Genomic DNA, 26,178 nt, shown 5'->3' on the forward strand with positions numbered 1-26,178 from the left:
GCAAAACAGTTTTGCAGAAAGGCAGCTCCAGTTCAAAAGGAAAGCATCCTCTGTTAACATCCACATCTCAATGTCTTTTTCCAGAATTATTCCTCCAAAGGAAGAGAAATACATTATCTTAACTCTGGCTGAAAGCAAGGAGGTCTACAGTTCTGGCAGGTATCACAAAGATCCAGAAGAGGAAAAACACAACCCTAGCCTATTCTGGCATAACTTCCTCAGCAAGCTGTCTATACCACTGAAACCCATAATGGAAATATAGAAACAAGACAAAGCCAGCTGACCACCTACACAGGATTTGTTCTTGTCTTTCGCAAAAGGCAAAGCGAGTATGACAAAGCACAGGAGATACCGCACTGAACTCCTCCTGGAGCCGTTAAATGCTTCTTGCCTGGACTGCCGCGGTAGTGCTGCGACCGGCTGCAACGCGCAGCGGCTTCAGTAACTATTCCACAACCCGCTCTGCAACACACGCTACGCTTTCTTCCCCCCCCAAAACGTATCCACCTAACTCTAGACAGAAAATGCGTTGAAACAAGGGAATTGTGCAACACTTCCAAGGAGAAGATACAGCGCCTGGTCCCACACCCCGGCACAGTCTCACCTTCTCGTGAGCTATCAGGAGACAGTTCGAGTGTTCGTGCTCGCACGCGATTTCGTAGTCGGGGATGAGGTCGGCCAGCTCCTGGACAAAGCGCACCACCTCCTCGTGCCAGGGGACGTTGGCCATGGTGAGGTTGCTGGCTGAGCTCTCACCGCAGTACGTCACGCCCTGAGAAGAAACACGGAAACCGTCAGCTTAACCCTTCACATGCTCGGCAGCGCCGGCACAACAGCCACAGCAAACCCTGAAAACAGTCTGTTTTGCCCCCGGCCCCTTCACGCTGTATCTTATGGAAAGGTAACAAATTGGAGATGGCATCAAAAATTGGTCTCTCCCTCAGTGACACATCACCAAACTACTGTGTGCCCAGCTTCCCCAGCAGTAAAACAGAGGTTAGACTTTACCCTGGAAAGCAGCTTTAAAAGCATTCAAATGGAGGATGCTCGTGCTCCTGAGGTACCAAGGGACCTTCGAGAAGGTCACTTCGTTTTGAAACATGACATGCCTGGAAGAAAGTCTCGCAAACAACCAATGCAAGAAGTCAGTGGGACACTTCTAGAGATAACTGTCCTATGCGCCACAGAGGTAAAGACCTCTCCCCTTCCAAGCCAAGGCTGCGATTTCTGCCACTGTCCTCTAGTATCCATATAAATCTCGTTCCAGGTCCTTGTAAAACCATCCTACACGCCCTCCTCCCTAACTGTGCCCGGGGAAGCTCCCCCGGCTGTACAGTGCTGGCTCGCCCTGCTTCCAGCTGTTCAATTTAATTATGAGAGAATTAAAACCGTCTATTTTAGCCGCAGACGATTGCTGTAACTGCCCCAGATCAAGAGCATTTTGGCAGATGAAAAGACAGTCCCTGCACTCTGAAACCCATTTTCTGTCTTCCCCGTGGTGCCCATGCAACGAGACCCAGCTAACCCTAACCTGGGGCACTACGAATATCAATAATATTTGAGATTTTGAGTAAAACGCTCAGTTCTCTTCATATGATTGTTTGGAGTTTGAGATCTCAAGGTTCTTCCTGACTACTGGTCATTTTATAGGGCAAAAATAGGATCCTCCCCATGTTGGTGTAAGAAATGGGCATTTGCAAAGCACTATGCCCAGCCCATCGGCGCAGGGATGCAGAGTCCCGTGGGCAGCGGTGCCCAGCCCAAGCACTGGCAGAGACGTGGCTCATCAGGAGGAAGGTGTAGATGCAGATGCTGGCAGGGTAGCAGCGGCTTGAGCCCAGAGAAACAGCAGATTTCTTTTAAACGTCTTTCCTTCCAAAGGAAAGGGGGGGAAAATATCTGCAAGTGTGCAAATCGCCCTTCTCTTCTGTGCATGCACAAAGTGTATGATTCTTGAGAGCACAAAGAGCAAAATCACTTAAAAAAAAAAAAAAGGTGCAAAAGTGGAACAAAGCAGAGGATACCTTGAGATCTTCTGAAGACAAGTGCTAATTTTTAGGTTACAACCAGAGGGATGGAATTGGGCTTTAAAGGTGCAGAAATGGTGAATTTGCATGGTCTGGTGCCACATCACCCATTCTCTTCTCTAAGACACCTTTGCTAAACCAGAAGCAACTCCACAGGGATGAAAGCATCTTCACTGGGGGCAAAAAGAGAGTTTCCCCAGAAGGAACAGGGCTTTGCTTCTGCCCCTCTGCTCTAAGCTGTTTTTCTGCAGTAGCCAAGCACCTAACGATCCTTAACGAAGCCAGCAAGTCAACACCTCTGGGAGGGATGTGCTCTTTCCCTCTTTTTACAGTCTGGAAAAAAGGGAAACAAAGATTTGCACAGGGCCATGGGGGAAGCTGTGGGGGAGGAAGGACGGCCGCCCTGGACAGCATCACAGCACTGCTGAAACCTCATCTTCCTAATCCAGCCTGCTTCACCTCTGGTCTGCTCCTCTCCACGGCAGCGCTGCTCCTCCGCCTGAGGACAAGACTTCCAGAAGTGCAAGAAAATTTCAAGGCTAGAGGAAGGTGCTGCTCTTTGCTGTTCATTCACTCCTTGGGAGGCAGAAGTATCCCAGTCGCTCAGCAATGAGCTCGCTGTTTAGAGGTGACCACGGCGCAGACCATGAGAATTGGTTTGCTGCTGGCTCTGCTGCTACCTCCAGCGATTCAAGGTTCCACCAAGACCCTCGACGCTGGCATGAAAGGATGAACACGAAGCCTCACGTGGCCAAGTGCTTCTAGAAACCAGGTGGAGAACTCTGCTCAACCTCCTCCATCTAGCTAAAGAAACACAAGTCACCAGTTTCCAAGATTATTCTTTAATCCTCTGGCTTGGTATCGGCAGCTCTGTTCGCGTGGAGGTCTGCAGGCTGCTCACCAAGTGTCTGCCGGGGAGGGGTGGCAGCATTTTAAGGAAGATATTGAGCGTGCTCCTCCCTGCTTTTCCCCCCAGACCTCACCTACAGGAGAAGACAGCTACAGCAACTGCCGGGCATTCAGAGCTCCAGACCCTTGTTAAGAAAAAAAAAAAAAAAAAATAGAGACTGGGGGCACTTGCCCAAACTGCTCAATGTCCCCTCTGGATATCAAGGGCCGTGAGCTAGATACAAAAATAACATTGGCACAGTAAAGTCTGTGCAAACAGAGTCAGTAAACACACAGCTTATTTTTCAGGGCTGAGTACATGAACAAACACCCAAAAATATAAAGGCATTTGTAAAAACTCCCTCCAGCTTATCTCACTCTTACTATCTTTTGCTTAAATTAATTCAGTAAATACTGAGAACTGTTTGGAGAAAAGTCCATCTCTGCCTGCGTCTCCCACACACGCAGAGGGAGGGTAAAAATCCAGGCTTAAGTTGGTGCTGTAGAGAAACTCTTATTGTTTACTGATGAGTAGAATTGACTTGATGACATTAAAAAGCAGCTTGTGTTGTTTTGGTCAAAGGCCACCAGAACAATTGAGGAATTTCTATAATCCTACCACTCCACAAAGAGTCCGTGCTGCTTTGTGAGAGCTGAGAGCTGAAATAATCGCCCCAGAGCAAACGTTCACAGGAAACATGGAGGGATTTTTTTATAAGATTGATTTGCGCTGATTGCGGATCTCCCACCCGATGCCATCTGCCAGCCGAAAGGCCAGCACCATCGCTCACGCACCCCCCCAAAGCCCCCACTGCTCCTGATCTCCCCTGACTTGGCAGAAGTAAAGGTCACACAGTGCTGGCACATTGTATCTGCACCCAAAAAAAAAAAAGCTAGTCCGTGGGGTGGGAAGTCCCCAGCTCGTGCAGGCTGATGTGACGAGCACCACGAGATCCCTTGGGCAGAGCAAGAGAGAAGTTTCCCACCGCACATCGGTCTGCAAAGCTCTGCAGCTCACTAGTGTGAACAGGCAGGAGCACAAGCCTTTGGGGAAACGGCTTTTCTGATCGTTTTCTGGAAGCACGCTCAAAACTAGTCGCTAATTTAGAAGTGGCATTGTTCAAAAGACACCTTAATCTCAGATTTAATTGTATTAAGTCAGCAGAGATACTGGGTTCTTGCTCCAGCTCCCTTCTCAATCACCCGATATAGCAAACGGACTGAAGGAGAGCACGTCGGAGCGGGACACGTGTTCCTGCTGTGCCCTACACAACCCCAAGACACCGGCACTGCTGGTTTGGGTGATTTACTGCTGGTTTGGGTGATTTACTTGCAACAGAAGCTGAGGCCCTCCGGGTCACTGCAACACCCCCCCTGCAGCAGCCAGCTCCATGCCCTGCAACGATCGCTGATCAGTGAATGCAACCTCTCAAGTTCTCCCACACCCCACTCCACACAACTTCAGCCTCATCATTTTGAGATCAGCTGCTCTTAATTTGGAGATTTGATCACTTGAACCTCCTGAATTACTGATTTAGTCTTAGCCATGACCTCAAATTCACAACTGCCTGGCTTCGTCTTTAATTTAGTAAAATTCTCATAAATGAGCTCAGCAGTATGTGGCTTGCCGAGATGTATTTTTTCTTATTTCTTTCTTTCCAGATCTAATTCATTAAAGGCTCATCCCACTGGTTTAACCTGTGGTATCGCAACACAGGTCACAAACCCACCAGCACCCAAAAGGGCAAACTCACACAAGAAACGGCTTTTCTTCTAGACAAAAGCCCAACTCCTCTGTACCTCTCTAGGGGGTTTCATCACCTTTGCTCTTTGGCTGAGCTATTTTATTCCAGTCACAAAATCCCATCAAGCACCGGTCTTTAAAATAGAGCGCACACAATTTTATGGATTATTATGTTTTGCATTCTCATGTTTTTCCTCTGTGAAGAACACTTCTGCTTCTTTAAAATGGCATTTGCAGCCACACTATGTTTACGGCACCTGGTCCCGGCTGACGCTGCACTCCCTAATTCACGTACATGAAATCTGAACATGTCATGTACAGCAACAAACAGAGACAGATCCTTTGCAAACACTTAAAATTAGAACAAGGTGAACCACACAGTGCTTAAATAGTGCTACAAAAGAAACAGACTCATGCTAATTAGAAACTGTACAAGTTTTGGAAGCAATTACTTTCTCACTGGTAAATTTATGAGGGACTTCCTCTATTAATCTGCCCAAGGAAAGGATATGAGAGCCGCGCGCCATAACTCAGAGCCAGGGTGGAAGCAGGTTGACTGTGCACAACCGCAGACAAGTCGGGGGAGTGCTAAACAGGGAAGTACATTAATTTTTTAGCCCGGCTCTGAAAGTCTGAAAAAGATTTTAAATGTTCTTATATTAGAGCAGCCAGCCACGCAAATAATAGGATATGTATCTCCAGATTTCAGCTGTATAGACGCAGCTCCATATAGCAATATTTTCCCTGCGTTCATTATACAGATTATGATTTGAGCAGCATGAAATATGTATGACTACAGAGGGGGAAAATTCTTAGGAAGCTACAACATGACTCATTCTTTTAATAAACTTCAAAGATATCATTTACAAGCAAAGAACGCGCAGAGGCAAATGGAATAACTAAGTGCTCGGATGGCTGATTAATTCACAAGCGCAGATCAATGAAAATCAGCTTAGCAGCACACCGAATGAAAGCACATCAGCTTTCAACTTCCCCAACTTCTTAAAACTTGAGTTAATTAACAGTGCTGATACCACTTAAAAAATGTGAACAGTTGATTAGGGCGGTCATGTTAAATTTTTCAGTAATACACGAAGACAGTTATTAAGACATCAAGTAGGAAAGGAAAGGAAACCATTCTATTGTACATCCTAAGCTCTTACACCAACTTCCCTGCAGCAGCAACATTAACGATGCTGCCTCTTAATTAGTCTTTAATAAGGGTGCTTTTAGCATCCTAATCATGCCACATAGCTTCGGCCAAATACCTTGAAACGCAGAAGCCTTTTGAAAAGCATCTCAGCTATTCTTGGTTATGCTGGTACGAATCCAGAGCAACCGCACTGGGTGTGCTCTGGATTTCTGCGCTGCTGTAACGGAGCCGAGCGTGCACAACTGTACTTAAGCAACGCCTTGTGCCAAGATGATTATCGCTGCAGCGAGAAGCATGAGAAGCACATTTCTTCCACTGTGATCCGGCTCCTTGCCGGAGATCTCGACAGCCAGCAATCATTTTAATCCACGGAGCTATGAAGGAAAGATTACTGGGGAACTAAATATGACAGCGCTTTGTTTCTCAACTCTGAAACTCCAGGCTTCCCAACTTAATTACTGAACAAGAGACTTTTCTTAACTCCTAGCCCGCAAATTATAAATTTGTTTAATTGAGGCTCATGTGAATTAACAGAAGAACAAAGTGTCAGCCAAGCTGCTGAGTGACAGAGCCACTGTTTAAAAACTGGGGCAGCCCTGACCCAAGACAAACATAAAAAGCCTCAGATGACATGTTGATAGATTGCCCTCTCTGCAATAAAAATGCTTATGATCCGAGCATCAGCATTGTCCAAATTATATACACAAGTTCTCATGCACGTCTGCTCCTCTCTGGAGTGGATTCAGGCTCGTTGGTTGTTTTTAATAATCGCTTTCAAGTTGATTTAACAAAGGACATTGGTTTATTTGTGTCAGTTAAATCTGAAAAGCAGGAATGGAAATGGTTAGTTACGCAGCATAACCCCAGTATTTAACACCAGCTCTCCAGATGCACCGCACGTAGGGATGGCTACATGCAGATCGGTGCTACAGCAGCTCATAAATCTTCAGCAGCTGCCTTGAAGTCAAAGGAACTCCTCCTGCAAAAGCTAAACTCTGAAACGCTGGTCGCAGCCTTTCATTCCAGCTCTTCAAAATGCGCCATATAGATATCAAGAGAGAAATGGCCCCTGTTAAATCACTCACCTCCCCTGCTCCTTATGCCCTGTTAAAGAGAGATTGCAGAGAGGGAGGTGGAAGGAGTCGAAAGACTTAGCCTGGAAGGCAGGAGGTGAATTTTCAACCAGTGACCTGCTTTGCTATGACCCACTCCTACCCTGCCTCAGTTTACCCAGCTGCAAAACAGTACATGGTGCTAGCCCTTCTCCTGCAAGCAAGTACTCAGAGCCACGGACAGAAAGTTATTATTTACAGACTATTAATTGAGCACAGCAACACCAGGCCATCACACACAACCAGTCTCCATATGTTCTTTATTTTCTACAGCTTCCCTTGGTCATATCTAAAAGCCTCACAAGCCTAATGCAATTTCCATGCCCTGCGCTTCCCACTTATTGTGGATATTAACCTTTACTGAAACACAAAAAGTAGATGAGAACAATCCATTTTAGCTTAGATTTTCATCAGGCTTACATTTGCACGCAAGCCCAGTGCTGGACTGCAAAAATTCTTCCTCAATTTCAGAAAGGTATTTGTATCAACACAGGTTTGGACGAAAAACTGACTTTTTGATGAAGGGTCACTTGAAAAATCAAGATTTAATCATTCACCTAAGTTTGCAATGAAACTTGTTATCAAGCCTTACTATGTACCCACAGGAAGAAGAAACCCGCTGATGTCAAGCCGAACTCCTCAGACACATCTACTCGTAACTTGGAACCTTTTGCTGGATCAACAGAAATAGCCAGCTGGGTCCCGCCTCTGTCACCCACCACAAATGGAGCGGCTTTCAGCAGGGGCAGCTCAGGACCCACCCGAAGGCGTCTTTCCACGGCAGACCCGGGCAACTGTGATTTATCCAGCAGAGCCAAACCCCTTGGGTGCCCGACCGCCCTGCAGCTCCCCAGCACGCCTGAGAGATGGGGAGGTGGCACAGTGCCACGCACAGCCCCGTGCCACCCTGCCACTGCCTACCTGGCCGCCTTGGACCATCCGTGCCTCTTGTCTTATCCATGGGGTATGCAGGCAGGCTGTTGCACCCACGGCTCGCAGTTCGGAGAGAACAGCAAGTGGTCAGTGGGTTTTTTTTGTTTGGATTTATTTTATAGCAGGCACTAGGACAGGAGATTTTTAACTTCACCTTCTCTTCATCTAAATGTAGACCGGAATGGCAGCAGGACTCTGAATAGCTTTTTGACAGGTGGGGGCAATCACCTCTTGCTGCATGCAATTAAAAACTCATTAAAGCAGAGCTCATTTTCCTCATTATTTTAAGCACTTAAATAATCTTTACTGTTTAATATGACAAGACTGAGCAGACTGGGACAGATACTTCCCTCTGGTCCTTTCTTCCAGACATTTACTTGCTCAGACGCCAAGAGCCGGAGCTGCAGTCCCAGAACATCATCCCTTAACTCCGCCGGACGCCGAGCCCATCCACCAGCACGAGCTCAGCGGGAGGGTGCTGCGCTGGAGCCGGAGCTGCAGAACAATCATCAGGGACAACTGCTTTCAAGTGGCTGAAAACTGATTTCACGAAGGCTTGAGGAATTTCTGTGCAGTGCCAGGACACTCACCTCCGCTCTGCCCAAGTCCTGCCCTCAGCCAGCACCATGGCATGAGCAGCCCTCGAACAAAGAACAAGCCAGGCAGGCTTTTTTTTAATTCTTTCTAAATTGAAACGGATGGGGCGAAGCAGCAAGGCTTTCCTCAGGCAGGAAGCTATGCTGCTATTGAGAGCTGCAAGACGACGTTTCACTTTAGCAGACAAAGACCACTTCCCCAGGGATGTCGTTCCACTTGCGGCTCTGACCAGAGCAACCAGATCTCCCTCACCGCTGCAGAAGCGGCTCTGAAATGCAAAGCCATGTTTGCAAGGCTGAGCACTCGACACGCACGCTTGCATACGTACAACCTTAAACAGTGTGGAGAGGATGCGTGGACACAGCCACAACTAAACGTGCAAGTTTGCCCAGCTGCTCCGTGATCTGTCTGCAACGACCAAAGGTCCATGGTGGGTTTCTGCCTGCTCATCTGGCCTTGCACGAACGTGACCCTGCAGCAGACTCCACTCATACGTCTGAAGGAGGTCTTTAGGTCCCACTTGCGTTCTGCTTCAAAATCCTTTTGCCCCTTTGGTTTAAGAAGGGATGCAAATGGCAAAATACTGCACGTCAACACAAGCCTCCGGCTTTTAAAACAAAAAGAGGGTAACATTGCAAAAAGATGAGTTGCACGTTCTCGATCTTAAATATAACAATCAACTCTGAACAACTGTGACAGTGACACTACAGCACTAAAACAGACTAAGGCAATAAATAAAATTGATGCGTATTTAATAACCACATGACTGATTCTTCATTTACTTGGGTTTTACACAAGGGTAATCAAGGCTAATTTCTATTGGCTTAAATAAGAGAATAGGGTCCCATGGAGTTACACCGCTGCAAAATACTCATGTAAATGAGAACAAGTATTAAGCCCTGCAAGAATCTAAATCTCTATCCACTCCACCCCATGAGTCTCTCCGGAGCAACAGGGGATTAGCTACATTCATTTTAAATTAACATCATTTATCTCAAGCATTTAACCAGGAAATCCTGCTGAGATGAGCCTCATATTCTGGTAGATGCTTTGCAGTCTATCTTGTAATATTTTTTTTGTTTATTTGCTTTGAGCAGGACCTGATCTTTGCCTTTGTAACCTATCACACTGGGGTTTTGAAAAAGAAGTGCTAAGCCACATGCCAATCAGATTCTTCAATATGCTTCATTCTTAGAGGAACACAAGAAATTACTTTTAATCAAAAATATCAAGTCTTTTGAGGAAAATTCCTAGGTCACAAAGGCTGTGTGAACACCACAACTGCTGGGGCTGGACTGAAGGCCAGTTACGCACTGGCAGGAGTTTTGTCCAAGTGCACGCAAGGGAATACTGACAGCAATAATCAGCGCTAGGTTTGAACACCCCTCAACCCTACCTGTCTTCCTTTGGGTCAGAATTTAACTCCCGCCTTTACGTACTATTGCATCAAGCATCATTTTGAATGCTGTGGGATTATATCCATGTGGTCACTCTGCTTACGTACACTTTGCCTGCACAATCGCAAACTTTGGGGGGGGTTCTCCTTTGCTGAGAAGATCTGCTCCCCGTTTATTCTAGAGCAGTCAAATGTTGCAGGAACAGAGACCCCGGCTCTTTGGTTCACCCCGCAGGTGCACAGGCAGAAGCGACGAAGCACCTTGAAGCATTCTCGACCCCCGTTTGCTCAACAGCGCAGCTCAGATGCCTCTGAAACCACTGCAGCAGCCGTCTGCACCAGTGATCCTGCCACCAGAGAAGGCTGATCTCATGGGTAGGGCGTCGGACGAGAGCTTTGCAAAGCAGGATTAAAGATGATCAGGTGAAAAGTTAGGTCAGACCACGGGGTGAGGGCTGAGCGCAGGCACAGCAGCAACACGAACATCTCCAGCAGCGAGGGGGGCACACCACCCCCCCAGCGATCAGTCGACACTTCAGAGAAGGACAGCCAGGTAAGGAAGCCGTCCTTAAGATGGCATCCCCTCTGTCAGCCTCTCCTGGTGGTACTTGGCTGGACTCTCTCGCTACCCCGCAGCCACCCAACTCGTTGTCCATCAGCCACTCCAGAACACACCGCTTGCTCCTTCTGGACAAGGAAAGGGAAAAATTGGTTCCACGCTTGAGGTGAGAAACCATGTAATCCCCTCACATTTCAAAGTCACAGACGGTGCAGCAAGAGGAGAAAGCCACTGTGCCTCCCTGCCAAGCCAAATCTTCCGCACTTTAGAAATGCTGCTGTTCAGCAGGAACTGGCAGATGAAACTATGCGAAACAAATAAGGCCACGGACTGGGCTAATACTGTATTTAGTGTGAGCTACTTGCCCTCTGCAGAGCACCAAGGGCCCACCTTTTGGAACATTACACTTGCTCCAAAGAGGCAAGGAAGAAAGGCAACTTTGTTAAAAAACCCTTGCTCTCCCATAAAAACATCTCATATAAAAACCTGTGAGCAAGACCTTTCGTCCAACTTACGGTCTATTTAAACACAACCTAGTGTCGAGCAAATCCCCCGCTCCAGGGAAGCCATCACAAAATGTTGTGAGTTTTAAAGGGGGTGGAAATGCCATTTAAACCCCAAATGTTGTGTCAACCCGTTTGAGACAGCGATTAACATCAGTTCAGCTCCTGCTGAACCAGGTGACCCACCAGTGGATGAGGGACAGGCTGTGGATGTGGTCTACCTGGACTTCAGTAAAGCCTTTGACACTGTCTCCCACAGCATTCTCCTAGAGAAGCTGGCGGCTCACGGCCTAGACAGGTCCACTCTTCGCTGGGTAAAAAACTGGCTGGACGGCCGAGCCCAGAGAGTTGTGGTCAACGGAGTTAAATCCAGTTGGCGGCCGGTCACCAGCGATGTTCCCCAGGGCTCAGTGCTGGGGCCGGTCCTGTTCAATATCTTTATCAACGATCTGGACGAGGGGATCGAGTGCTCCCTCAGTCAGTTTGCAGATGACACCAAGCTGGGCGGGAGTGTTGATCTGCTGGAGGGTAGGAAGGCTCTGCAGAGGGACCTGGACAGGCTGGATCAATGGGCCGAGGCCAACTGTATGAGGTTCAACAAGGCCAAGTGCCAGGTCCTGCACTTCGGCCACAACAACCCCAGGCAACGCTGCAGGCTTGGGGAAGAGTGGCTGGAAAGTGCCCGGAGGAAAAGGACCTGGGGGTGCTGGTTGACAGCCGGCTGAACATGAGCCGGCAGTGTGCCCAGGTGGCCACGGAGGCCAACGGCATCCTGGCCTGTATCAGAACTGGTGTGGCCAGCAGGAGCAGGGAGGTGATCGTGCCCCTGTACTGGGCACTGGTGAGGCCGCACCTCGAATACTGTGTTCAGTTTTGGGCCCCTCATGACAAGAAGGACATGGAGGTGCTGGAGTGTGTCCAGAGGAGGGCAACGAAGCTGGTGAAGGGTCTGGAGAACAAGTCTTACGAGGAGCGGCTGAGGGAACTGGGACTGTTTAATCTGGAGAAGAGGAGGCTGAGGGGAGACCTCATCGCGCTCTACAACTGCCTGAAAGGAGGTTGTAGCGAGGTGGGGGTTGGTCTCTTCTCCCAAGTAACAAGCGATAGGACGAGAGGAAATGGCCTCAAGTTGCGCCAAGGGAGGTTTAGATTGGACATTAGGAGAAATTTCTTTACTGAAAGAGCAGTCAGGCCTTGGACCAGGCTGCCCAGGGAAGTGGTGGAGTCCCCATCCCTGGAGGTATTTAAAAGACGTGTAGATGTGGCACTTAGGGACATGGTGTAGTGGACATGGTGGTGTTGGGTTGACGGTTGGACACGACGATCTTAGAGGTCTTTTCCAACCTGTATGATTCTATGATTCTATGCTGCGAATGGGTGCTCCAGCAATGCTGCTCACAACGGTGTGCTTCATGCTTCAAGTATATGAACCCTGCTTTCCTGTCTTCGAAATTAAGATAACAGGACAGCGCAGCTCTATTTAAAAGCTCAATTAAATGGAAAAAAATGGAGACTGTTTCAGAGCCTACTGGTGAACGAGGTGGAGCAGCGCCCTTACAATTCATTTCTGCTGCTGAAGCTGAAAAGGAATTCTTGTACTCAGCTGCTCACTTCTGTCTTGCGGGGCTTAGCTGCTGTCAGACTTGCTGTATGGTTTTGAGAGCTTTGGAAAATCGTCCTCCCTCCACTAGACTGGAAACGAAGAACAAACTGTAGAAGGCGTTTTTTGGATTTTGATTATACAGATGGCAATGAAGTCGTGAAATGCTGTACTGTGGTTTTTAACGAGAGCTGTAACCAGGGAAGGGAAGACTTTCGCCATCGCGCCCAGCCTAAGTAGAGCAACTAGCAGAGACAAGGGAGAGAGATGCTGCATCCTTTGAAAAAGCTGAAACCTGAGTTTCCCTGTGTCCCTGACTATTGCTCTTGGGATTGGAAAGACAAGAGATTTTCCACATGCCAACTACAGACTGCTTTTTGTGGCCAGTATAGGCACAATGCTAAACCATTCATGGAAGAAGAAACTGAGGCATGAGATGTTCTGTCCCTTAGCTTGAAGACACCATGATCTGACAAGGATCAGCACCCTGGTAGACACTTCTGTCCTCCAGCACTTGCAGAACTTCACTGACCTGCTGGAATATTTCTGAAAAAAATGACATTTAGATCAAAGCATCCCACTTGCAAATTTAATTAAGTAACATTAAACAGCATACCTTTTAAAAAAGCCAAAAAAGCAAATTGCAAACTCACATCTGTCCACAAAAAGCCCAAACCCACTCAACAGCATGTGCCAGGTGCACCCCTCTGCCTTCCTTGTCCTGCACCCCTTTGAGCCCCTTTGCAGCTGGTGTTGGCAGGTACACGAGTGATGCTGACCCCCAGATCCGCTACCGTGCTACGTTGTTTTGGGGAATGTCACGCAGCCCCTCTCTGCCTCAGTTCATACTTCTGCAAACAGGGCAAAGCGTTCAATATATATCCCTTCCTCGGAGAAAGCCCTCACCGGTTGAGATCCGAAAAGCACTCTGAAGCCCTTGGAGTGCAACGACGACATTTTCAATTGAAGCAGTCTAGGCAGGAGCCTGTCCCAGCCAGAAGAGTGCCAGCAGTACATCTATGATCACCTTGGGAACACCTCTACGACCACCTCTTTTCTCACCTATTTCCCCGGCCGTCCAAGGCATGATTTTGCCAGGGAAGAGCTGCCGGGAGAGCTGAGCTCCACGCTGCTGGGGAACTACAACTGCGAGGCTGAATCCTTCCCCAGGCAGAGGGAACAGCAGCCCGCTGCCTTGGAGGAGACAGATGTTTGCCCTGGAGAGCGCTCAGGGGAATCTGTGCTCAGAAACATTGATTAACTTACACCTGACTCATTTTACTAATTAAAGTTGCTACACATGACAGAGCAGTTTAAGTAGCACGCATGCTGACGGCCTCATGCTCCACGCTGCTGTGCACGCTCATCTCTGCCCTCCTTGCACACTGGAGCAAAGGATCTCGTACTTCCAGGCTGCAGTAAGAGTCAGGGGATGCGAAGTGGGAAGGGCCCCGTAGGAGCAGTCCTCCTGCTAGGTTTTACCCGAGAAATATAAAACAGTCTGATACACATTGTAAAACTGAGGCTTTTTCCCCAAACCATACTCAAAATCTTATTTTGTATTACGCTATCAACTTCAGCAGCACATTCAGAGAGAAAGAGACTTCTCAATATTGATAATATCAAAACCTTTGGGTTTTGTTTCATAAGGAAATTGCAGTAAACTCCAGTTTTTTTCTTCAAAGCAGCAGTAAATAAAGGTTAAAAAAAAGGAAAGAGAAAGAGAAAAGAGAAAGGAAAGAAAAAGTCCAGAAGTAACAGAGCTGCAAAAATACAGACTTGAGGTAAACGTGCTGGTCTGCAGGGGAACTGCTGGATGAAAATGCTCATAGTGATTCCTTACAGAACACTTTGTGATGTGCCTTTTTTACATTCTGGGTATACTAAATTGATTAATCCCAAGATAAAGAACCTCCTGCCCTGCTGTATCTCACATGCTCCTGTTAGTAGCTCTTCCAGTTCCAGAAGGTAATATTTCCCCCCTGTTTTGCACAACCTGACAAATACCACCTCAGTAAGCCAGACATTATCACCTTTTCCCCCGGCAGAATTCAAAGGATGGGAAGAATAATGCCACAAACTACCAGCTTGTCCCAGAATATTTTGTTTGAAATGTTGGTTGACATAAAAGAAGGAATATCTATTTATCAGTCTCTGCTTTCATGAGAAATACAAAAAAGACCAGAGGGTTGTGATTCCGTTGGGCAGAAATTGATGCTGGCTGGTACAAAGCTTGTCTTGCATAACACCGAAGACTACTACAAATGCACACATAAAATATTAGAAACCTGGCTGCCTAACTTTAAAAGAGATAAGTTCCTTACGCATCACTTAAATCTTTGTAAGAACTGCATTTACTTGTATAAGTTTAAGACTGGAGGGGGTGGGGGTGGGAAATGGGGAGGAAAAAAGTAAAACGCTGATGGAAAAAAATAAAATAGCTCCACGCAGCTCACCTTGACCTCGATGAAGTCTGGTTTACCGAGGGATATCAGGTCAGCATAGGCTTTGAGTTCATCCACATTCCAAGCTTTCACCAGTGTCAGCCTGTAAACAGTGCGCTGTTGCTGAAATAAAGGAAAAATTATATTAGTAACACATTCTGACACAGGGAGGATGTTCCAGCCTTCCATGCAGCTTCAAACAGGGGGGAAAAAAAAAAAAATCATTAATTTATTCCAAGAACCCAGGGGCTAAAACAAACCAGACCTAAACCAGGAGCCACCTCACTTGCTCTTTCAAGAAAGCTACTTGCAGCACCTGTGAGCTGAGCCACCTTTCGCAGTACAAAGACTTATCTTTCCTCTATATATCCCAGGCACTTTGTTTGTACAGGAGCTTTAACTTAATGAGAAAATAACCAGGAAGTTTACCTCTCTTTGATTTGCTTCCCCAGACATGAAACCTCACCATTAGTCGCTAGACAGATATTTTACTTCCTCCAGCGGGATCATCTGGCATTGGTGACTTTTGGACAGGATGAACAAGAATAGACAAACCATTATCTGCCCCGCCTGGGAACTTCTCCCGCACATGAGGTACAATATCACAGACAAAAGGCTCTCCTGTGATCAGTTATGCAGAACATTTTATTGGAAGCACAAAGTGACAATTAAAATCACAACCGGGAAACATTGACAATACCCTACTTATGACCTTATAAAAGTGTGGTGCAAACCATTAGGAACAAACACAGTAGCTGCAGCGCTAACGACTACAACAGCAGCATCCACCCCTCATTACCCCTCGCGGCGGGGCAGCTGGATTTCTGCCTGGCAGCATCCCTGCAGGGACCCGTCCTCCACCCCGCCGCTGAGCGCCGCAGCTCCTCATCCCACCAGTGCCGCCCCAGGATGCCCAGACCTGACTTACCTCTGCGCACAGCGGCAGACAGCGCTCCGAGAACAACTCTCCTTGGAGTTATTCTGGTTTTCTCTCTACGGGTTGCTCACCAAAGTAGTTACCCGTGACAAAAGGACTTCTACTATCAATATAAGCACTCGGCTATGGAACGAAACCAGTCTCACTGCTTACATCCGCTTGTTTCCATCTTTCCCCTCTCCTTCCCTTCATCTTCCAGTAATGCTTTATTTCACTTATCTCTGGAATTTATTTATAGAGCAATCTCCCAGCAAAATTGGTTTTTGAATTAACTCATTTTCCTTCCTTGGCACACTGTAGACTGTAAAACGTGACAAAAGCACCAGTTTAGCCAGAGCGAAAGGGCACCGTAACAAATCCATGGCAACCCAAGCCTCCACGGCTGGGGCCAGGCTGTATCCAGGAGTGGGACTTCACAGCGCAGCAAGGGCTGGAATCAGGTTCTCCTGCTCCAGAAAGTCCAGGCTTAGACTGAGGTTGAGTTAGAGATTCTCCCTTACCTACTACCCATGTAGGCACAAGGTTACCTGAATTTCAGTGCCATGTGTGGGAAGCACGCACATTATTCAGTTTATTACATTTTTCAACCCAGAAGGATAAGCTAATGAGATTTGCTACTGAACTGAACTTTCCACCACTAAACCCCAGCCATTCCCACTGCGATACCTCTGACAGCATCCGCTGGCCAGGGGCAAAGCAGGGACGGATCCCAGACTCCGAGTTCCAGTCCAAGGCTATTAAAAAGTTCATGCTATTACCCCTCCCCAGATAAAAGGGATAATTCCCAGTACTAATCCCCCATCTAGCCATGTTTTACTTCTTCAGAGTCTCTGACCTACATGCCACATAAGTGAATTTTCCTCTGTATAAAAATCAAAACATTACTTACCTAAAACACATTTCTATGTTTTCCACAATGAAAAAAAAAAAAACCAAATATTTTCTACACCAGCTTGCTATGGAAACATTCCAGATAATTTACTAACAAATAACTAGAGGACAAACAAATAAAAAAGAGGAGCATCTTCTTCCTCCCGCTAACATCTGAACACAGCCGGGGCAGGTCTTTAGGGTACGTACATACAGAGACCTAAACCCAACGCAGGCAGAAGCGTCCCAGCGCACGCACTCCTATCGCCTGTCATCGTGGGAACCTCAAGCACCAGGTAAACCAGCAAAATTCTCCAGGGGATAAACGTGAGGGAGGATTCCATACCTACAAGGAGTCAGTGTTTTGAGAAAATAGACTAGAGGTGGAGCTTCTTTTAAAAAAGTCTGTGGAGAGTAACTTTAAAGAATTATTGAGAGAATGATTATTGAAGGCCAAATATTAGAAGAATTAAAATATCTGACGTAGCTTATAAGCACATACTTAAGAACAAGAGATTGCAGCTCTTATGATTTGAATGAATTGGCAAAAGAAAGGTTCAGGCCAAAAGGCAACAGGCAAGTATGAAATCATCAGTTAATTATTAAAGAGAAAAACAATGGAGGCGCTAATACAAAAACTAAAAGCATCATTTGCCATATAACAGGGAAAGAAGCCAGAGGGAAAATAGCTAACAAGAGGAAAAACTCTGATATGCGCACACCTGTCCATCGTCTGAAGTGATTAGATACCCAATTAATTGAGAAATGTCTCCCCAAAGGTCAGCTCACAGTGGTAAACAAATGCAGGCAGCTTCAAGGCAACAGTAAATAAAATCACATTTTATTTACTGCCCCTACCAAAGGCAGCTGATCCAGACCCAGTCCTCAGACTGGGAGGTCAGTTCCCAGTGCAATCGTCCCAGCAGTCCACCATGAAGTGAAGCCTTTAGGGGTGTCTCTCTTTCTGGCAGCATGGTTTTGTGCTAAAATTAAGAGCAGGTTTCTGGACGTCTGTCGTGCATGGAAAACGTAGCTCGGCAATGAGCACACAGCGAGTGGGACAGCGCATCCTGTTAAATCCAGCACAAGCAGCATCGCCACTGCTGGCTGAATACTCTGCAGCAGCAGAGGGTATGAAAAAGGAAGAAAAGGAAAGGAAATCTCAGCCTTAACACAGAGAAATAAAACACAGGAAATCCATTTGTGGGATGAAAGTCTTAGAAAATCCACTTGATCTTCAGAGAGCAGAGACTTGCCAGTTGGGGAACTTGAACACGACATACAGACAGTGGGAGACTGGACCAGGCAGAAACTGGTCCCAAGTGCTGGAATTAAGGGTAGTGAATGATATCAATAGATGTATGGAAAGCTCCTATAGATTAATGAAAAATATTTATACCTAGCCCAAGCATGAAGCAGATCAACTAGAGCTTTGCACATCACCTCTGCTGAGCAGCGAGGGCAAGGTCTTTAGGTACCTGAAGTGCTGGCGGTTTAGGAGGGCATCTGCTACCGTGGAGGGGACACGTGTCATTTACGGTACTGCCACATTGCTGGGAGCAAGCTTAGGAAATGCCACCAAGTGTTGTCCCAAGGTTCAATTCCTTTACGAGATCTCCAAAAGGATGAAAAACATTTTCTAAAGGCTGGAAAGGACCACTCGCAGCAATAAAAAAAATGAATAGCATCTTAGCAGCAAAAATTGAAGTCAACTGATGGGAGGGAGATGACTCTGGGAGTGCCACACTGTGACTTCAGAGGACCACTCTATTTCTGGGGGGTCAACTGGTTCACTCCTCCATCCCTGCTGGCAGAAGAATGTCCCAAACACATCTACACCCCATAGGAGACCACACTGGAGGGGACTGCCTGCAGCTCACGTTTCTTGCCAAAATATATACAAGCAATATATTTTTAAAAAATCCAAGTCTATTCTATTAAAAATGGATGAAATCAAATTGCAAAGATTAACATACACAATTATTACAGAAGAAACAAATACACACTTGGTTCTTATTTGCCAATCCTCAGCCCTGCACTTACGGCCATCGCCGGGACTTCTCTCCCTGGGACAGCTCTCCTGGGGGCAGCACGGAGGAAGGTTTCTTGCTTGCTCTTGCACATGTGGCTCAGTCCTCTGCCCACGCAGAATACAGGGGTCCCCTGGGGTTCATAAACAGGGGACTGACCCTACGGAGCCCTGCCTCCTCCTGGGATCACAGGCACAGCCTCCAGCACTTGTCGACTTCTTTTATACGCTCCTGGGTGTTCCCCAAATCATCCCCGCAACTGCCAGAGCAGATGGGGAAGGTTCAGGGAAGGCCACGAGTTACTGACAGCAACTGGAAGAGCTGCCCTGCTTCCCCGGGGCTGCCACCAACACAAAGGGAGGTTGTGCTGTGAAAGCTGGTGGTGGTTGTGATGTGGAAAGCTGGTGCACAGCCACCAACAGCTGCTTCTGGCTCAGAGCAGGGGGACATGCACACAGACATGGCCAAACCCCAACCGGACCAGCAAAAATTTTGCAGAAATACAAACATTTGCAAAAAATCTTACGTTGGCAGAGGACATCCACGTGCAATGACCACCATCAAGCAGACTGCCAGCCCTCCCGCCCCTTTCCTCTGGTGTCTGAAGTCCAGCCACTTGTCATCTTGCAAGCCAGGGTGAGTGGGGACACCCTCTGCCCAGCACCTCTGTGCCTGCAAGTGCTGGGACCATCTCACTTAGAATCGTAGAACAGTTTGGGTTGGAAGGGACCTTTAGAGCTCATCTAATCCAACCCCCCAGCCATGGGCAGGGACATCTTCAACTCGATCAGGTTGCTCAGAGCCCCGTCCAACCTGACCTTGAATGTTCCCAGGGATGGGGCATCTACCACCTCTATGGGCAACCTGTGCCAGGGTTTCACCACCCTCGTTGTAAAAAATTTCTTCCTTACATCTAGTCTGAATCTCCCCTCTTTCAGTTTAAAACCATTCCCCCTTGTCCTGTCGCAACAGGCCCTGCTAAGAAGTTCTTCCCCCTCTAATCTGAAAAATGGTTTTTAGGGGCTAATCCCTAATCACTCTCCATGCTTTGTTCGTATAACTAACAGTTTGTTCTCTCTCTCACTTTGGAACTGGGCTGAAGCATGCAAACACTTTTCCTGTGAAAAAAATATTTATTTTACACTCATTCTGCAGAGGGACTAAACATAAAATGCCGCCAAAACTGGTTCGAAGCTCAGGCTGACAGGCTGAGCGCACGAGGAGTGCTGGCAGAGCTGAGTAAATGCAATACTGCAAGAACGGTTTTGTGGAGAGGATGAAACCTTATCGGTTTACTTTTATCACAACATTTTCTAGCGTACATTAAGTACAATGCTTCAGCGAGCATTTCTTCTTATAGCAATGAACGTCTGCATGAAAGGAAGGGTTTTCTCCTGTTTAAATCTCATTTTTAATACTCTCCAATATACATCCTAGATCATTTTAGAAGTCTAACTTTAAAGTTCAAGTACTTCATAAAACTAAAACTGCTACAAGCGCATTAAAAGGGCTTTTTCCCCTATAGGGCAGCACTAACTGACAAGTAATAACTGCAGTCCGTGTGTATTATCCATCACTGCAATAACTGAACTATCACAAAAACTGTATTAACTAATCACGACCGGTGGTGAAAGAAACAGGTGAAGAAAGTAAAACACTGCCAAAGGGATACAGAAAAAAGTAGAAAAAAGAGAAATTAATATTGCGACTGAAGAAACCTCTTTCCAGAGGGCAACATCTCTCGAGCGTCGTCTGAGCAGAGAGAAAAGCCACTTTAAAAAAGTGGTAGAAGGGACAGATCAAAATGACTAAGGGCCTAATACCGCAAAATGTTATATACAAGTAATCCTTACAGACTGCCGGCAGTACAAATACACAATCTTGTTTTATTAATGTATTATTTGTATTTGGTTGTACAATAGGGCCCCAGGAGATCCTCTTATAAGCACTGAAAAACAAGAAATAAGAGCTTAAGCCCTGAGAATTTAGTGATCTAAAACATCAGGATATAAAACCAGTCTGCAATGCTTCACGCCCCGCATTTCCAGGAAAAGCAACCATTATTTCACTTCAGACAGCCATCAGAATAACATTAGCGGAAAAGAGAAAGTTAATACGATAACGAGCCTTTCGAATGGGTGAAAGTTGAGGGTGAGGAACCGCATCTATTTTATGCCAAAAAGCTCTTTATGCAGTCGATCGGCCCCCAGGAAGGGGCAGTTCCGGGGCCCAGCAGGACCGCGCGTGCCCATCGGGTGGGAAAGGAAAATAAGAGGCGGGAAAGAAAACACGAGAATATGCCCTTGTAAATAAATACCTGGTGGGGGGAGTAAAGCGGAGGGAGCCAGGCTCTTCCCAGCAATGCCCAGGGAAAGGACAAAAGGCAACGGGCACAGGCTGAAGCACAGAAAATTGCCTTTTTAAATGAAATTTCTACAGGGAGGGTTACTGAACACCAGAAGGAGTTGCCTGGAGAGGTCGAGGAGTCTCCATACTTGGAGATACTCAGCACTCAACCCACGGAGCTGATCCTGCTTTGAGCAGGAAGGCTGGACTAGGCAACCTCCAGGGGTGCCTTCCCTCCAGCTCCCATCCTGCCCATCTGGGAGTTGCAGATTTTTCTCAAGGGCCTTTCAGGAGGAGAACCAAGGGCAGCACGCAGACCACCTCCATGAAGGAGGATAACAAGCAGCAGCTTTTAGAGAAGGTTCCCTTAGATCGGGCAAGCGTCGGCACAAAACAACAATTTGGGAGGGAGACAGCGCACGCTGCAGCCAAGCAGCCTAATTACAGCCGGAGTGGGAGCCCTACTGCCGATCAGGTTATAATCAAGGGAGGTTAAATAACCAGCAATTCAAACCTCAACGAAGAGCTGGGAGCACAGCGAGAAGAGCAGTTGAGCATGCTGAAGCAACTCTATTCAAGGCTGGGGAAGTCAGAATAACTTTTAAAGTAATACTATGGAAAACACGGAGTCCATCAGGGCAGTTACATGGCACGATGCCTGCAGGTCTGCGTGGAAAGCAGGATGCATCCTCGCTCCAACGCAAGTCTGTGCTGCTTATCCAGCCTGAGCAAAAGGAGAGCATTCAGCAGCAATCGTCAGCCTTTTCCTGACTGAGACCATGGCTGAAGAACATGCTCTACACAGAGCGGATCGCAGAAACAGAATAACTGACTATGAATTTTTTCAGTTGTGAACACTCGAAAGCCAAATGAAGCCTCTTTGGCTGCACTCCAGGCCCAACCGGTCTCCTCACGGGGCCACAGCAGAACATTAAACTGGACTTCTCGATGCTTCTGCTCCAATCTGCAGCTAAGTGGTGGAAGAGAGGTCATCTCTGTCTCTGCAAGGGACACAAAACTTGCATGGCTGCAGGTCACAGTGCATTCACCGTGCAGCCATGAGGACTAAGGATGGAGGAGTCAGGCCCTGCCGAAAAGCTCAGCACCCTCCCAAGAGGTTAAGTAGCATCACTGCTCGGTTCCTCCAGACGCCCATGTGTGCTCCGTGCCCCAGGGAGCAGCACCCCTGGAGGACCACCCTTCTCTGCCAGGAAATCCCTTCTCTGTCCCAAAGCTCAGCAATGCTTTTACTCTTGACCTTGGTACATCAGTTGACTCAGGAGGAGATGCTACTCTGACAGAGCACATCATCGTAACGGCAACGAGCACAGGTCACAACGCACGTCGGAAGCACAAAGCCCATCCTTAAGAGCGGCCAAAATAGCACCAGGAAGGGCCTGTGCTGCTGCTCAAGGACACTTAGCATTGGGTTCTGCGAGTCCTTCACACTGGGAGATGTTCCTTCAGGGTAGTGCACAGCGCTCGGGAGCAAAGGGACACCGTGTTTCTGTGATCTTGCCTAGTTCTGATGAACTTCTCCAACTCTCAACCCACAATCTCAGGTATAAAAGGCAATTAATGGGAGGCTTTTTTGTCCCACAACAGGACACTGAGCATATGGGTAGAAACTGAGCAATTTTATACAAATACCCCTCGACTTCCCAAACCTTTGCTCAGGTTATCACAGCAGACTTCTCTAAAATATAGCCCATGCAGTTTCTTTAGGATTGTATGTGATAGTTGGTCCATTAAAGGCACTTTAATACAGAATATTGTCCAAGAAATATCTTAAAAGAAGGAAAAACACTGAGAACCGCTTTGGCACATACCACACTATGACTTGTTCCCCCGAGTCTTTAAAATCTTACTCTTTGGAGGACACATAAACCGCATCAGTGTTGGCAGCATGCTCAAGGAAGAGATCTTGCCCTTTCTCTCTCATTGCTTTCTGAAAACTATGTGGCAACTGTCACCCTTTTATAACGGGGTCTCAAAAATGCAAGTCAAGAGGGGCCAGCTCAGCCCTCTGTTCCCCAAACAAGTTCTGTTCCCCCTCAGGTAGGCTGTCCCCTACTTGAGGACAAAGTAGACTTGAGGACAAAGGAACAAAGAACCAACCTGGGGAAAAGCAATATTTTCCCTTCAGGCAACTCTTGCTAAAATCTTTCCAAGCTACCCCAAAAAGTATTGCATCCTTTGAATGCCAGGATGGGGCACAAGGAGAAAAAATAAACTTACAGGGTGAGGGAAGGATACTTATTATTAAAAAAAAAAAAAAAAAAATTTTCATTAACTGGACCTGAGATCCTCGTCTCTCATTCAGCAGAGAAAGAGACCAAAATTTTTGTCTCAGGAGTGTCTCATGCCTGGGTCCCACAGCCCCATGGCCAGAGCTCAAAGCCGTGATCGGGGCCAGCAGACGGGGATGTGGCTCCTTCCCTCCGTCCTCTGCAGGGTGGCCGAGACCCGGGTGAAGCCTGGACGAGTCGCCAGCCCGCTGCACGCCGGCAGCCCTCCAGCAGCTCACGCTCAAACACAAGGCCAGGCGCTGCGGCAGCTCCGCAGCCCGGCTCGGGGAGCAGCGGGCGACCCCCCAGCCACGCCAAGCCCGGCGCGAAGCCCAGCCCTCGGAGCAGCACGCAGCAGCGCTGACGCTTCTGCCTGGTTCCCAAGGCGGTTACATTTTCCTTTGAAACCATCCTAAAATTTTCCTAGTCCTATAACATTTGCAAATGAGCATTTTCTGCATGCACATATTTTGCCGATGGCCAAATCTCAAAGCCAAACCACTGAACGCACCTCAGACCGAACCCGAGCCCACAAGGTTACACTGCTCTCCCGGCATCTGCTGGCCCAGAAGACGTTAAAATAAAGGATTCACACGTCAGTTTGACAAAGTGCTCCCTTCTTGCTTCAATAACCAAGAGGGATTGGGGCTGCTTTTTTTTTTTTTATAATTTCTTTTTAATTCCCTCCTCCTCAACATTCATCTTTTCGTAGATCAAATATAATTATTCTTCATAAAACATCCCAGGTCTAATCTCAGGAGGAAGAGGGAGGGGTGAACACGTCAACCATGCTGTAAAGAGCACTTTGCTGGATTGATGGATTGATACGAGTTCAGCTGGGGCAGAGGAGCATCTCCCTTCTCCAGCCGGGGCAGGGAGGCAGCAGGAGCAGGACTGGACCTCACGGGACTGCAGAAGGCTGGGACAAAGGGCAAAGAGTAGACAAAAATCTCCTCCAAACCATGCACCGAGGTCTGACAAGACCCTTACCTTGGATCGTGTCACTTGAACTTGCTCTTTATAAAGCAGCGTAACAGTGTCCTACTGTTTGGAAATAAACACAACAAACCCCAGATTTCTACTCCCTAGCTTAAAGCCAGATATTCTGAACACTCATATACCTTCCTTAGATATAGATAAAATAATTTTATTGCTAGAAAAATGACATTTCATTCACAGACAGCTCAACATAAATCCATATTTTACAGCTAATGAAACCAATATTGTCAACAGAAACACTGCTTTGCTTAAACGGGAAAAGCTCTCTTGGGGGAAAAGAAATTATGGTGCAGACTGTAAACAAAAATTGCTCTTTCACACAACTTCACAGATCCTTTGCAGGTATTAGATGAAGAACGGGAAGCCACTTCAAAAGCCAGCTTCTTAGTTTCATTAATATTTCTTATTCCCTGCAACGAAAGGCTCGACCTGCAAACTGACATCATGACACATTTTCAGAGCTTCCCAGCTGGCAAGGACCCGCTCTGATCACGATACAAAACAGCCTAAAAACTGAAACGCGTGTGCGATGCCGCAGCCCGGCGCAGCGCTGGTGCTCCTGGCAGGCTCCCTGCTCTCGCGCGGCGGCAGCAGGCGAGCTGCCCTTTCCGAGCGACAGCCCCTGCAAAGGGAGAAGCCGTCCTCCCCGAAGACTTGATTCGGTTCCCTTGTTCAGGTTATGCAACGCCTTACTAAAGTGAGCGAGTCCTGAATAAAGATATCAAAGCAATTTTCACACTTGGAAATTACTTGTCACAGGGACGCAATCAGAAAAAAAAAAAAACCCTTGCAGCCAAGTATCTATTCACCATATTCAATAACACACATCTTTATGAATAAAACCCCACGAAGGATAAAAGAGCCAAAACACAGCAAAAAGAAGTCTCAAATGCCAACACACCCCAAATTTCACAGCTTTCCAAAACCCTTCCAGTTCAGCCTGGAGACAGAGTCTCTCTAAGAGGACTGGAGATCACCTCTGCCTCTCCCGAATCCAGCACTGCTGAGCCTCCAGGCTCCCAGAAGCTCTGCAGATGAGCTGTGGCACCCATCACGCTCCAGGAGAACATCATCAAGGAAAGACTCAGTGCCCTTGAAAGGACAGCAGATTAATCTATCCTTTTGGCAACCGGGACCCTCCCCTTAAATAAAGGGCTCATCACTTCATCGGGGCTCATCTATCACTACACAACCAGCCCTGAACACCGGCACTGGAGAGGTGACGTCCTCCTGAAAGTCACGTTGCAAACACCTGAAAGCATTCTGCTGGGCAGATTTGCACAGCAGAGGAGGTTTTTTCCCCTTCGTAGATTAACTCAGCACAGAGCACAAAAGTTTTCAGCTTCCTTTCTTCAGGCTAATACAGCAAAAAACCTGAATAGGTTATGCTGCGTAGGCATCTACTAAAAACATACATTGTTCAAGCACTTGCTATTAATACACCAGTTTAAAGCAAGTTGAGGCTTTGTCTTCATTGCTAAAAAAGGTGCGTATTACCATAGGATAATTAACGTGTTAGCTACTCTGCTGTAAAACCAGAGCAAAGCTCAGAACTTTGATTTTACTGCTAGAAAAGCGAGAGTGTCCACCCCAGCATTTACCTGCAGATCAGCACCAAAGCCCTTGGTCTTCGCCCAAGATCTTACAGCACAACAGTTGTCCCCATGTCGTCCCCAGGACCGAGGAGAAAACCAACCTCATCACCACCACCCTCTTTTCAAAGCAGCAAGCAAAGACCCTGCACCGGCTCCA

General features: G+C 47.2%; 1 protein-coding gene across 9 annotated transcripts in view; it reads right to left on the minus strand.

Moving 5' to 3' along the window:
• TYW1B (tRNA-yW synthesizing protein 1 homolog B) overlaps positions 1-26,178 on the minus strand; it is a 109,794-nt gene that overhangs the window by 13,843 nt on the left and 69,773 nt on the right. For all 9 annotated transcript variants that reach the window (XM_075169022.1, XM_075169020.1, XM_075169019.1 and 6 more), the window contains 2 exons: positions 14,969-15,079; positions 605-772 (listed from right to left, as the gene is read on the minus strand). In XM_075169022.1, coding sequence (XP_075025123.1) covers positions 605-772; positions 14,969-15,079 — 279 coding nt within the window. The remainder of the gene's footprint in view (positions 1-604; positions 773-14,968; positions 15,080-26,178) is intronic.

The sequence above is a fragment of the Calonectris borealis genome, chromosome 19 (assembly GCF_964195595.1).
Source record: "Calonectris borealis chromosome 19, bCalBor7.hap1.2, whole genome shotgun sequence".
Lineage (NCBI taxonomy): Eukaryota > Metazoa > Chordata > Aves > Procellariiformes > Procellariidae > Calonectris > Calonectris borealis.